The following is a 14698-nucleotide window of genomic DNA, read 5'->3' as shown; positions in this document are numbered from 1 at the left end:
TATGCTTTAAAGCAGTATGGATTTATACTCCATAACAATCTAGATGGAGAAATATGCCTACTTTTTATTCATCTTCCCTTGCATTATCTGCTGTTTCCTTGCTTTTGGAAGAAATGCATTTGCTTTTGTACTTTGTCTTTTATCTTCTTTATTCTATGTCATGCAGTGTCCTGAGAGGCATGAAGCGTTTGTTCAACAGGATATTGTAGATATTACGTGTCGGGCATACAGGCAAATACAGTGGATTGAAATAGGGGGGTTTGAGAATTGTCAGTGGACCTAGATGTCAAAATTGGTAGAAATCAAAGAAAGAAACTCGCTTCTCTTGTGTTTGTTTCCTACAGAGGTGAATTTATAAGTGGAAACTTTACAATTTCCATGCATTTTTTTTTTTTTTTTTTGCCATCTATTCCTAGCGGCAACCATAAAATATACTAGATATTCACAGGCAGTCTACCTCAAAAAGGAAAAAGGTGACTGTCATCAAGGTGTCTGATGCCTTGGGGTATGTGTGTGTGTCTTGTCTTTTTAGGATTGAGAAATTTTTTATTATTCCCAACACCTCTCTCTCTCCTCCACGGAGGATGAACACTTGACACAGCCTGTCTACCCTCAACAACAAGTGTGCCACGCTCCATCCCTCTGTCTGTCCCTCTTTCCATGAACCCCAGTCTCTGGTGGTGGGGCTAACTAGCTGACCCTATCTTCCGAAGCAGAGTGGTGTGGGAGCCTGGATTAACCCCGGTATCTCTTTCCCCCCCGCCAAGGCCTCGCAGGGTCTCTCGAAATGAAAGCTGCAATTAAGGGGGATTAGTAAATGTAATTATGCTTGATGACTGCTTTGGACACTGTTTGTGTGTGTCACAGTGTTGTGTGACTGTGTAGTGTGGTCACATGGGAAGTGCCCTCATGAGAAAATTACATTGTAGCTGCCACTGCCGCGGTTAGGCAGTGATCAACATGGCACTGTTGTATTGATAGCATATATCATCATGCCAAGCACAATGGCATCATGAGACATTCAAATGGAAAACACTTGGTTACCTTGCAGATTGTTATTAAGTTTAGGCCATGTTATTTGCATGTAGTAACTAATGTCCATAAATTACCCCAACTAACAGAAAAGTGTAATGCAACCCTCCATCACCTTGAAAGCCTTATTTTACTGGAGTAAGGGTTGTCTGAAATTGTATTTTATATAGTGCGATATGTAGGGGATAGAGTGCCATTTCGGATGCAGCCAATGGAAAAGTTTAAAGCAACCCTCACTCCCATCCCCTTGAAATGCTTCTTATTTTAGCCATGACTGCTGTTCATCTGTCATCCGAACCTCTCTCGGCACGAAGAGGTCTCCCAGTGCTGAGCAACACAACAACCCAAATATTGTTTTTGTTTTTACAATCGATAATATAATAATGGAGCATTTACCTAGTCCCAGACAGTACTATTAAAGTTCTGTTGTCTGGTACCGTTGGAGAAAACCTTCCTCTTGTCTGTGGCACCACAGGGAGGGCACCACATGGAGGGGGAAAACATCTGCTTCCCAAATGGCACCCTCTAACCTACTGCATATAGTGCAGTATTTTTTCCCAGGATCCTACAGTCAAAATAAGTGCACTATGTAGGGAATAGTGTGCCATTTGGGATCAATCCTAGGGCCTTTTCATCTCTATGCAACTTCTCCCGTTTTTTAAAAACAATTGTGACATATTAAGAAATGAAATGGGGCGCTAGATTAGAGTGAAGTGAAGAGAGGATTATGGTGGATGTGTGTATTGAACTCCTGCCACTGGGGGCCATATGTCGTCAGTGGTTAGAAGCACGACTAGACCAGATCCTGGTACTCAATTTATTCAAGTGCTATGTGGGAAAAATCACTGCTTTTTGTAAACAGTTAATTTCTTACACGTGGAGAGAAGGAGATACTACGCTAAAGCTTGCCGTATTTCATTCTGTGTTGCATCGTTCGCCTATAGGGCAAGTGTGTTGAGGGCATTCTACTCTTCATCACACTTTAATTTTTCGAATGGTTTCTTCAAATCAAATTTTGTTGGTCACATACATGTGTTTAGCAGATGTTATTGCGGGTGTAACGAAATGTGTGTGCTTCTAGTTCCGACAGTGCAGCAATATCTAATACTAAAATCTAACAATTTCACAACATACCCAATACACACACATCTATGTAAAGGAATGGAATGAAGAATAAAAAATATATGTATGAGAAATGTTAGAGCGGCATAGACTAAGATGCAGTAGAATAGTATAGAATACAGTATAGACATATGAGATAAGTAATGCAAGATTTGTAAACATTATTAAAGTGACACTATTATAGTGGGCAATTATTTCAAGTCTATAAAGGCAGCAGCCTCTCTGTGCTAGTGATGGCTATTTAACAGTCTGATGGCCTTGCAATTGAAGCTGTTTTTCAGTCTCTCGTTCCCAGCTTTGATGCAGCTGTACTGACCAAGCCTTCTGGATGGTAGTGGGGTGAATAGGCAGTGGTTGTTGTCCTTGATTATCTTTTTGGCATTCCTATTACATCGGGTGCTGTAGGTATCCTGGAGGGTAGGTATTTTGCCCCCGTTGATGCATTGTGCAGACCGCCCCACCCTCTGGAGAGCTCTGCGGTTGTGGGCGATGCAGTTGGCGTACCAGGCAGCGATACAGCCCGACAGGATGCTCTTGATTGTGCATCTGTAAAAGTTTGTGGGTTTTCGGTGACAAGCCAAATTTCTTCAGCCTGCTGAGGTTGAAGAGGCGCTGTTGTCTGTGTGGGTGGACCATTTCACATCGACGGGACAGCACTGTCTGTGTGGGTGGACCATTTCAGTTTGTCTGTGATGCGTATGCCGAGGAACTTAATTTTACACCTTCACTGCTGTCCCGTCGATGTGGATAGGGGGGGTGCTCCCTCTGCTGTTTCCACGATCATCTCCTTTGTTTTGTTGACGTTAATTGAGAGGTAGTTTTCCTAACACCACACTCCCAGTGCCCTCACCTCCTCCCTGTAGATTGTCTCGTCATTGTTGGTAATCAAGCCTACCACTGTTGTGTCGTCTGCAAACTTGATGATTGAGTTGGAGGCGTGCTTGGCCACGCAGTCACAGGTGAACAGGGAGTACAGGAGGGGGCTGAGCACACTCCCTTGTGGGGTCTCAGTGTCAATTATCACCTAACTGGTGTTGTTTCCCACCTTCACCACCTGGGGGCGGCCTGCACAGCGCGGGCTTCAGACCCAGGGCCTCAAGCTTAATGATAGCTTGGAGGGTACTGTGGTGTTGAATGCTGAGCTATAGTCAATGAACAGCATTCTTACATATGTGTCCAGATGGGATAGGGCCGTGTGCAGTGTGATGGCGATTGCATCGTCTGTGGCTCTATTGGGGCGGTAAGCAAACTGAAGTGGGTCTAGGGTGGCAGGTAAGGTGGAGGTGATATGATCCTTGACTAGTCTCTCAAAGCACTACATGATGACAGAAGTGAGTGCAATGGGGCGATAATAATTTAGTTCAGTTACCTTTGCTTTCTTGGGTACAGGAACAATGGTGGCCATCTTGAAATATGTGGGGACAGCAGATTGGTATAGGGATTCATTGAATATGTCCTTAAACACACCAGCCAGCTGGTCTGCACATGCTCTGAGGACGTGGCTAGGGATTCCGTCTGGGCCGGCAGCAGGGGCACTGTGTTATCCTCAAAGCGGGCAAAGAACATGTTCCTTTCCGGAAGCAAGACGTCGGTGTCCGCGACGTGGATGGTTTTCCTTTTGTAGTCCGTGATTGTCTGTAGTCTGTGCCACATACGTCTCATGTCTGAGCCGTTGAATTGCAACTCCACTTTGTCTCTATACTGACGTTTTGCATGTTTGATTGCCTTGCGGAGGGAATGACTACTCTGTGTTCTGCCATGTTCCCAGTCACCTTTCCATGGTTAAATGCGGGTACATAGGACATTTTCATGGTTATATACTGTAGCTATGATCTGTAAGTGTATGGTAGGGATTTGACAAATGGAAATCAGTTTTCCATTAAAACGATAAGGATTTCATAAAATTCCATATGAATTCACAATGCAGCTGTGCTGCTGCCGGCAACAGTTTGGGTCTCAGTGCGTCCCTTTCAGATGGTTAAGCATTGCACCTACAGTGCCTTGCGAAAGTATTCAGCCCCCTTGAACTTTGCGACCTTTTGCCACATTTCAGGCTTCAAACATAAAGATATAAAACTGTATTTTTTGGTGAAGGATCAACAGCAAGTGGGACACAATCATGAAGTGGAACGACATTTATTGGATATTTCAAACTTTTTTAACAAATCAAAAACTGAAAAATTGGGCGTGCAAAATTATTCAGCCCCTTTACTTTCAGTGGAGCAAACTCTCTCCAGAAGTTCAGTGAGGATCTCTGAATGATCCAATGTAGACCTAAATGACTAATGATGATAAATGCAATCCACCTGTGTGTAATCAAGTCTCAGGATAAATGCACCTGCACTGTGATAGTCTCAGAGGTCCGTTAAAAGCGCAGAGAGCATCATGAAGAACAAGGAACACACCAGGCAGGTCCGAGATACTGTTGTGAAGAAGTTTAAAGCCGGATTTGAATACAAAAAGATTTCCCAAGCTTTAAACATCCCAAGGAGCACTGTGCAAGCGATAATATTGAAATGGAAGGAGTATCAGACCACTGCAAATCTACCAAGACCTGGCCGTCCCTCTAAACTTTCAGCTCATACAAGGAGAAGACTGATCAGAGATGCAGCCAAGAGGCCCATGATCACTCTGGATGAACTGCAGAGATCTACAGCTGAGGTGGGAGACTCTGTCCATAGGACAACAATCAGTCGTATATTGCACAAATCTGGCCTTTATGGAAGAGTGGCAAGAAGAAAGCCATTTCTTAAAGATATCCATAAAAAGTGTTGTTTAAAGTTTGCCACAAGCCACCTGGGAGACACACCAAACATGTGGAAGAAGGTGCTCTGGTCAGATGAAACCAAAATTGAACTTTTTGGCAACAATGCAAAACGTTATGTTTGGCGTAAAAGCAACACAGCTGAACACACCATCCCCACTGTCAAACATGGTGGTGGCAGCATCATGGTTTGGGCCTGCTTTTCTTCAGCAGGGACAGGGAAGATGGTTAAAATTGATGGGAAGATGGATGGAGCCAAATACAGGACCATTCTGGAAGAAAACCTGATGGAGTCTGCAAAAGACCTGAGACTGGGATGGAGATTTGTCTTCCAACAAGACAATGATCCAAAACATAAAGCAAAATCTACAATGGAATGGTTCAAAAATAAACATATCCAGGTGTTAGAATGGCCAAGTCAAAGTCCAGACCTGAATCCAATCGAGAATCTGTGGAAAGAACTGAAAACTGCTGTTCACAAATGCTCTCCATCCAACCTCACTGAGCTCGAGCTGGTTTGCAAGGAGGAATGGGAAAACATTTCAGTCTCTCGATGTGCAAAACTGATAGAGACATACCCCAAGCGACTTACAGCTGTAATCGCAGCAAAAGGTGGCGCTACAAAGTATTAACTTAAGGGGGCTGAATAATTTTGCACGCCCAATTTTTCAGTTTTTGATTCGTTAAAAAAGTTTTAAATGTCGTTCCACTTCATGATTGTGTCCCACTTGTTGGTGATTCTTCACAAAAAAATACAGTTTTATATCTTTATGTTTGAAGCCTGAAATGTGGCAAAAGGTCGCAAAGTTCAAGGGGGCCGAATACTTTCGCAAGGCACTGTATACTACCATTACTTTACCTCAATTCTACCCCGCAAAGTTTGCATTTCCTTCTGAAAGTATTGCCACACAGGACTTTGCTGCTTTCACTTGCCTTTCTCTGCCATTTTTCCAACTCTTAATGACGATGATGTAGTGGTGTAGCGTCTACTCCAAAATAATTGATTCCCTGACTCCTTGCACGTCTACTCCCATTTCTGAGTGTCAAGATTTGATTCAGTATTGTTGGACCGGAGGAGACTGATTAGTTGCCGTACTTTCGAGAACACAAAAACTCAAATTGTTCATAGCGAGCTAGCAAGGGACAGAGCGAGAGAAGAGGGGCACAATATAGGCAGGTCGGCCACCTGGCAGATAGTCCGAAATGGTGCACTATGATTATCTATCTGCAATGATTGGCTTGCAATGTCTCGCAACTTCAGTAAAGCAGGGGCCATGCCATCATCAATGAATAGGCTAGATTATTGAGATGAGCAAAATTCACACATTATTGGCACATGTGCACAGGTTCGCTTCACTCTATCTACAGCGTGGTAGCTAGGGCACCAGAGCCTTGCGTTCAGAGCTCTTTATTTTTTGTGGAAATTGACCCACTGCTGTTTACTTTCTGTGTATCTACTTCATATAACCAAGTCCACATTCAAATTACACATTTATTTTTCTAATTAGGCTATAACACAAATATTATGTGATAACTACACTGATTAAAACATTTTTGAGTTAGGGATTTTTCTTAACTTGAAGGATCCCAATTTTGTTTGTATATGTTCACAACCCTAGTGTGTGGTACTAACAGCCAATTTCGTGGGTTCATTTTAGAGGTCGACCGAGTTTGATTTTTCAACGCCGATACCGATTTTTTGGGGGGGACCAAAAAAAGCCGATGCCGATCAATCGGACGATTTTTATTTTTCTATTAATTTGTAATAATGACTATTACAACAATACTGAATGAACACATTTTAACTTAATATAATACATCAATAAAAATCCATTTAGCCTCAAATAAATAATGAAACATGTTCAATTTGGTTTAAATAATGCAAAAACAAAGTGTTGGAGAAGAAAGTGAAAGTGCAATATGCACCATGTAAAAAAGCTAACGTTTAAGTTCCTTGCTCAGAACATGAGAACATATGAAAGTTGGTGGTTCATTTTAACAAGAGTCTTCAATATTCCAAGCTAAGATGTTTTTGGTTGTAGTTAATATAGTATTTATAGGACTATTTCTCTCTATACCATTTGTATTTCATTAACCTTTGACTATTGGATGTTCTTATAGGCATTATTACCAGTGTAACAGTATAGCTTCCGTCCCTCTCCTCGCCCCTACCTGGGTGACCAGGAACACGTCGACAACAGCCACCCTCGAGGGCATCGTTACCCATCGCTCCACAAAATCCGCTGCCCTTGCAGAGCAAGGGGAACAACTACTCAAATCAAAATCAAATCAAATGTATTTATATAGCCCTTCGTACCTCAGCTGATATCTCAAAGTGCTGTACAGAAACCCAGCCTAAAACCCCAAACAGCAAGCAATGCAGGTGTAGAAGCACGGTGGCTAGGAAAAACTCCCTAGAAAGGCCAAAACCTAGGAAGAAACCTAGAGAGGAACCAGGCTATGTGGGGTGGCCAGTCCTCTTCTCAATACTCCAAGTCTCAGAGCGAGTGATGTTTGAAACGCTATTAGCGCGCACCCTGCTAACTAGCTAGCCATTTCACATCGGTTACACCAGCCTAATCTCGGGAGTTGATAGGCTTGAAGTCATAAACAGCTCAATGCTTGAAGCATTGCGAAGAGCTGCTGGCAAAATGCACGAAAGTGCTGTTTGAATAAATGCTTACGAACCTGCTGCTGCCTACCACCGCTCAGTCAGACTGCTCTATCAAATATCAAATCATAGACTTAATTATAACATAATAACACACAGAAATACAAGCCTTTTGTTCATTAATATGGTCAAATCCGGAAACCATCATTTCGAAAACAAAACGTTTATTTCAGTGAAATACGGAACCGTTCCGTATTTTATCTAACGGGTGGCATCCCTAAGTCTAAATATTGCTGTTACATTGTACAACCTTCAATGTTATGACATAATTACGTAATATTCTGGCAAATTGGTTCATAGCGAGCCAGGCGGCCCAAACTGTTGCATATACCCTGACTCTGCGTGCAATGAACGCAAGAGAAGTGACACAATTTCACCTGTTTAATATTGCCTGCTAACCTGGATTTCTTTTCGCTAAATATGCAGGTATAAAAATATATACTTCTGTGTATTGATTTTAAGAAAGGCATTGATGTTTATGGTTAGGTACAGTTGTGCAACGATTGTGCTTTTTTACAAATGCGCTTTTGTTAAATCATCCCCCGTTTGGCGAAGTTGGCTGTCTTTGTTAGGAAGAAATAGTCTTCACACAGTTTGCAACGAGCCAGGCGGCCCAAACTGCTGCATATACCCTGACTCTGTTGCAAGAGAAGTGACATAATTTACCTAGTTAACCTCTCTAGGGTACGTGAGACTGTTGCGTCCCACCTCTTCAACAGCCAGTGAAACTGCAGGGCGCCAAATTCAAAACAACAGATATCCCATAATTAAAATTCCTCAAACATACATGTATTTTACACCATTTTAAAGATACACTTGTTGTAAATCCAGCCACAGTGTCCGATTTCAAAAAGGCTTTACGACGAAAGCAAACCAAACGATTATGTTAGGGGAGTGCCTATTCACAGAATAACACAGCCATTTTTCCAGCCAAAGTATAGATGTATAGATAAAATGAATCACTAACCTTTGATTATCTTGAGATGACACTCATAGGACTTCATGGTACACAATACATGTATGTTTTGTTCGGTAAAGTTCATATTTATATCCAAACATCTGAGTTTACATTGGCGCGTTATGTTCAGTAGTTCCAAAAAATTCGGTGATTTTGCAGAGAGCCACATCAATTTACAGGAATACTCATAATAAACATTGCTAAAAGATACAAGATACTTCTCCTTAATGCAACCGCTGTGTCAGATTTCAAAAAAGCTTTACGGAAAAAGCAAGTCGGCGCTCAGAGCCCAATCAAGGCACAAATATATCCGCCATATTATGCAGTCAACAAAAGTCATAAATAGCATTTTTAATCTTCACTTTGCTGATCTTCGTCGGAATGCACTCCCAGGACTCCCACTTCCACAAGAAATGTTTGTTTTGTTCGGTAATGTCCATCATTTATGTCCAAATAGTTACTTTTGTTAGCGCGTTTGGTTAACAAATCCAAAGTCACGAAGCGCGTTCACTAAAAGCAGACGAAATTTCAAAGGTTCCGTAACAGTCAGTAGAAACATGTCAAACAATATTTTGAATCAATCTTTAGGATGTTTTTAACATAAATCCACAATAATGTTCCAACCGGAGAATTCCATTGTCTTCAAAAGTGCGATGTAACAGAGCTCCCTCTCATGTGAACGCGCATGGTCAGCTCATGGCAGACCTTACTCATTCCCTTCTCCTTCGGCCCCACTTCACAGTAGAAGCATCAGACAAGGTTCCAAAGACTGTTGACATCTAGTGGAAGCCTTAGCAACATTACCAATATCCCACTGTATCTTCAATATGAGCGGAGTTGAAAATCGACCAACCTCAGATTTCCCACTTCCTGGTTGGATTTTTTTTCTCAGCTTTTTGCCTGCCATATGAGTTCTGTTATACTCAGACATCATTCAAACAGTTTTAGAAACTTCAGAGTGTTTTCTATCCAAATCTACTAATAATAATATGCATATTCTAGCTTTTATGGCTTTGTAGCAGGCCGTTTACTCTGGGCATGCTTTTCATCCGTATGTGAAAATACTGCACCCTACCTCAAAGAAATTCATGTTAGAAGGCAATATTAACTAAATACGCAGATTTTAAAAATATATACTTGTGTATTGATTTTAAGAAAGGCATTGATGTTTATGGTTAGGTACATGTTGGAGCAACGACAGTCCTTTTTCCGCGAATGCGCACCGCATCGATTATATGCAACGTGTACCTAACCATAAACTGTAAGGTTGCAAGATTGAATCCCCGAGCTGACAAGGTAAAAGTCGGTTGTTCTGCCCCTGAACATGGCAGTTAACCCACTGTTCCTAGGCTGTCATTGAAAATAAGAATGTGTTCTTAACTGACTTGCCTTGTTAAATAAAGGTGTAAAAAAATACAGATTTCCGATTGTTATGAAAATTAGGGCCGATTTCAAGTTAATCGGCCATTCCGATTAATCGGTCGACCTCTAGTTCATTTGACCGCAGGGATCTTCTCATCTAGCTATAAAATAGGTTTTCAAGTTCTCTCCTCTCATCTAAGCTTCTGCTGTCCCCTTCTTGTCCCTGTCTCTTTCTCTCCTCATACAGGGGTAGAGGCGTGCCTGCAGGCAGATAGCTGGATCTCCGAGAGTGACCATGAAGCAGGAGTAGGACCGCAACGCAGCCGCATTAACAGACACAGCCTGGTAGGTAACACACACCCCTGCAAACAAGAAACAAAACAAAATGGAGGCAATGAACCGGCTTTCTCTAAAACTCTGGAGAGTACCAGTTTACAGCAGGAAACAATTGAGTGCATTGATGCATTCAGTGGAGGGCCTTCTGGCACCTGAATACACAGCCACTAAACTGATAAGAGTTTTGTTTAAAAAAAAAAAAAAAAGCTACAATGGAGTCTGGCTCTTGGGTTGGAAAGCAACGTCATTACAATGCAATCCCAATGGAATAGAATGCAATAGAATGGAATAGAATGCAATAGAGGAATACAATACAGGAGTACAATGCAATAGGGCTGATCTATGGAATTAATTTGATTAATTCAAATGCATGTTTTTGCGTGATATTCCAGATACCAGAATTGCAGAATAGGTTTTGAGCGTTTATGTCCGCTTGTACTCATGTCTTTTTGGTCTTGTCTCATTCGCTCCTTCTGAGATGCTCCTGTCTCCGCCCTAACAATGGGAGTCGTTGTCCCAAAGGCAGGTAGGCAGGCGACCAGCTAAGGTTCAAAATAAGCTCGTAGAAAGGCATTGGGCTGATTTTGGACAGATTTTGGCGGGAGTAAAACCTCTCGCTTCGCCACTTTCTCCTACACCCCTCCCCCTACCACTCACAACAACAAAAATGAGAGATCACTTATTCTTCTCTGATAAATGGTTTCAACGGCTATTTGCATTTTGAGGTTTGGTCCAACAGAATTGGTCATATGGACACCGAAACACATGGTGACGTTATTTTACTGTGACACTGAAGTTAACCTTTGTTTATGTTTGATATTTTTGAGTAGACACTACTAAAACGGATGTACCAATGAACATTCATTCTGGAAAATGTAGGCTCAGTTTGTTGCGTGCGCATTACGGTACCATGTATCGCTAGCAGCATTTGTCAAATAAGGATTGTTATACTAGCTGTTTAGTCTCTGTTTTTATAAATGTGCAATAAGCGTAAAACAAATAAGGATTTGACATCTCCTCATTCTGAGAAATAAGGTAGGCCACTTGATTTCAACATCTGGCAAGCATGCTGTTCAAACAGTTGGAGATGGACAGAAAGCTGTGTTCATAACAATTCAACTGTTCTGCCTTGTTAGCTGAATTCAGAGCTTATGAAATTATACCTAATGCCAAGTTGGCTAAACTTGAAATATAAATATTAGCTGGCTACTCACTAGCACGTGGGCTTGTGCTTGAGCAATTGTTTGAGACCAGTTTTAATTTTCTATAATGCCTGCTACATTATTAGTGAATGTGCATTAAGAATGGTTCTGGTGATTCAATTTGTAACAATATGACATTTCTATAGGCAGACCTGAAATCCAGATCAGTGATTATTGCAAAAAAAAAGCAGGTACAACTATTTTGATGAAATGATTAGTGGGTCTTATGGTTGTGGAAGGTATGTATTCAGCCTCGGTATCATTACACAAGCTTTGAAATCAATAGATTATAGCTGACTGTTTTTAAAAAATGTGGTGTGTTTGAACTTTTTAATTGTGCAACAAAGCTTATTTAGAGAAAATAAAATAAATCGAGATGTATATCATAAATCGCCCATAAGTTTAAAATAATCAAGGTATGCGTTTTAGTCCATATCACCCAACCCTGGAGTGGAGTATTTGGTATTTTTATTAGGAGTGGAGTGGAGGCTGCGGTTATGTAAGAACTGAAATGTTGTGGCTGTGATGTAGCAGTGATTCAGCAGCATTTCAACTCATTAACTACAGAACAATCTCTGTTGTCTGGACACTTTGTCCAGACACTCGGCTATTCTTAGTGGGACTTGATTTTATCCCGAGGCACTAGAGTGGTTAGCATCGTTTAGGATCAAGGAAGAAGATACATTCTCTGTTCTCTTTTTTTCTCCCTCTGTATGTGCACGGCTTTGATGAATTTGTAAGGGCTTGTCTACCGTAACTTACAAAATTCATGAAACATCCTCACTTTTCCTTGTTAGAGGACAACAAATGATTTGTTTAGTTCTCATTGCAGTCCACAGACGACGTGTTTTTGTCTTAACAAGCCTTATCTCATTTCTGTCCCCTCTTTCTATTTGACTCTGTTTAACTCTACTCTTTTTGACTACTGTATTTTACTTTATTTTATTCTACTCTTCAATACTCCACTCATCTCTACTCTAACCCAGCTGCCCCCGCTGTTGGACGGTTGTTTCTTCTACCTCATGGGCTCCTTCAGGAAGCCCCCCAGGGACGAGCTCCTCCAGCTGGTGAGAGAGGCAGGGGGCCAGATTCTTACCCGACAGCCCAAACCAGACAGTGATGTGACCCAGACCCTGTCTGCTGCAGCCTACCACGCCTCTCTGGGCTCAGACCAGGCCCTGTGTACCCAGTACATCATCTATGATCCCCAGGGCTCTTACAGGCCACCCAGGGTGAGGTTAGGAAAGGTGTGGTCAGCTCCATCTACATGGGTTGTAAACTGTATATCGGCCTTCCAGCTACTGCCAGTGCCTGAGCTTGAATCACAGACACACCTGGTGTGTAATCAGTGAGGTGAAACATTCGCAACATTTCCGATAGAAATGTAATAAATAGTGTTGTCATGATTGCCTATTCTACACGACAGACAATCATATCTGTTCTACACAATATGTTTCTATGTAAATGTTCCGTAACCTTGCACCCTCTTTAACAGGCCCATGGTCTTTCCGTCTCCCACCTGAATATCAAGGTCTAATCAGAACACAGACAGCTGTGGTTGTAAAACTATAACCTTGACATAATAGAGATTGTACAGCCACAGTCAGTCCCCAATCTCTGATGTCTCTGGATTTGGCCTTAAATATATCCACGACTTGTACCTGTAGCTCAAAGATAAGCTAGGGAAGTGTTTAATTTTATCCCCGCTCAATGACGATAGAAGATTATAAAAATGTTAGCACTTTTCACTATTTTGAATGAAGGAGTGAAAAATCAAACTGTTTTCTCCTACTGAGACTCTTTATAACGTCTGTGCTTTTGAGAATGGCCTTTTCTTTGCAACTGAATTGTGACTGCCTCTTCTCCATTTGTATGACTTAAAAAAGAAAAATTATGAAACACTGCCTTTTATTAATACCAACGTCACCTCCTGCTGCTGCACACAGTTTTCTGTTTGGGCTTTTGAGAACGAATGGTATTCTACAAAATAAACGTTGTTGCAGCAACACAATTACTGACTCATATGCATCTTAATTATATACACCCAGTGTCCAAAACATTAAGAACATCTGCTCTTTCCATGAGACTGACCAGGTGAATCCAGGTGAACACTATGATACATTATTGATGTCACTTGTTAAATCCACTTCAATCAGTGTAGATGAAGGGGAGGAGACAGGCTAAAGTTTTTTTTTTTATGCTTTGAGATGATTGAGGATGAATGGGGTATGGTAGTAGGTGCCATTCTTGATAAACACGGGAAACTGTTGAATGTGAAACCCAGTAGCGTTGCAGTTCTTGACACACTCCAACCAGTGCGTTTGTGTCAAGAACAGCAACGCTGCTGGGTTTTTCACATTCAACAGTTTCCCGAGTGGTCCACCACCCAAAGGACATCCAGCCAACTTGACACAACTGTGGAAAGCATTGGAGTCAACATGGGCCAGCATCCCTGTGGAACGCTTTCGACCCAATGTAGTCTATGCCCTGACGAATTGAGGCTGTTCTGAGGGCAAAGGGGGGTGCAACTCAATATTAGGAATTGTATGGCTAGAAGGTGGACATAGTGGCTAATGCATAGGAATGCTAGTCCTGGATGTTGGGTATCGTATTCAACCAATCAGGTTGCAGCAGTCCCTGGCTGAACGTTGGGGTGTAACATCAGAAAGTAGCATTAGCCATAATGGTGGAAAATTGTGTTTCATAAAGTATATATTTCTATTCCCATTTTTTTTCCGCCTTCTCTCCATTAAACCGAGTTAAGGAGGAAAGAAACGCCTTTGCAGCCTGAATTGAGAATGTTTTTATTTATTTTTGTTTCATTTATTATTTTTATATACGAACCGGTCCACGGGGATACAAGTGTATAGCTGGCTGCATACAATGCCTTTGGACAGTAAGATGAAATGACTCAATATCGCCATCTGCCAGCCTTTGAAGTAGGACACAGCCATTCTCTCTTGCATATCCCAGGATGCCCCTCTCCTTCTCAATAGCATTAGTCAGGGATAGGTCTAATTGCTATTGATTGCAGCGTGCCACATTAAATTACCCCTTCCTGTTCTTGCGGGAGGTGTAGGGGGGCAATTAATGGTGCAGACAAACAGAACCTCAGCTCAGCCTCGTAATTAATAGGAATGTGGAATAGAACCAGAGTGTTTAAGCAGATGGTGTGTTTAAGCAGATGTTCTGTATCCCAAATTGCATCCTATTTCCTGCATAGTGCGCTACTGTTGACTAGAGCCATATAG

At 41.7% G+C, this 14698-nt stretch overlaps 1 protein-coding gene across 5 annotated transcripts in view; it reads left to right on the top strand.

Moving 5' to 3' along the window:
• The window catches only part of LOC139380819 (BRCA1-associated RING domain protein 1-like), a 90636-nt gene that overhangs the window by 43723 nt on the left and 32215 nt on the right, over nucleotides 1-14698 (top strand). For 3 of the 5 annotated variants that reach the window (XM_071123900.1, XM_071123899.1, XM_071123897.1), the window contains 2 exons: nucleotides 10157-10254; nucleotides 12434-13456. In XM_071123900.1, coding sequence (XP_070980001.1) covers nucleotides 10157-10254; nucleotides 12434-12799 — 464 coding nt within the window. In that variant the 3' untranslated portion in view covers nucleotides 12800-13456. Of the gene's footprint in view, nucleotides 1-10156; nucleotides 10255-12433; nucleotides 13459-14698 lie in introns of those variants that run through there. The other 2 variants (XM_071123898.1, XM_071123901.1) reach the window with 2 other exon arrangements.

Source organism: Oncorhynchus clarkii, chromosome 22, assembly GCF_045791955.1.
Source record: "Oncorhynchus clarkii lewisi isolate Uvic-CL-2024 chromosome 22, UVic_Ocla_1.0, whole genome shotgun sequence".
Classification (NCBI taxonomy): Eukaryota; Metazoa; Chordata; class Actinopteri; order Salmoniformes; family Salmonidae; genus Oncorhynchus; species Oncorhynchus clarkii.
This window is presented reverse-complemented; position numbering and strand designations above follow the sequence as displayed.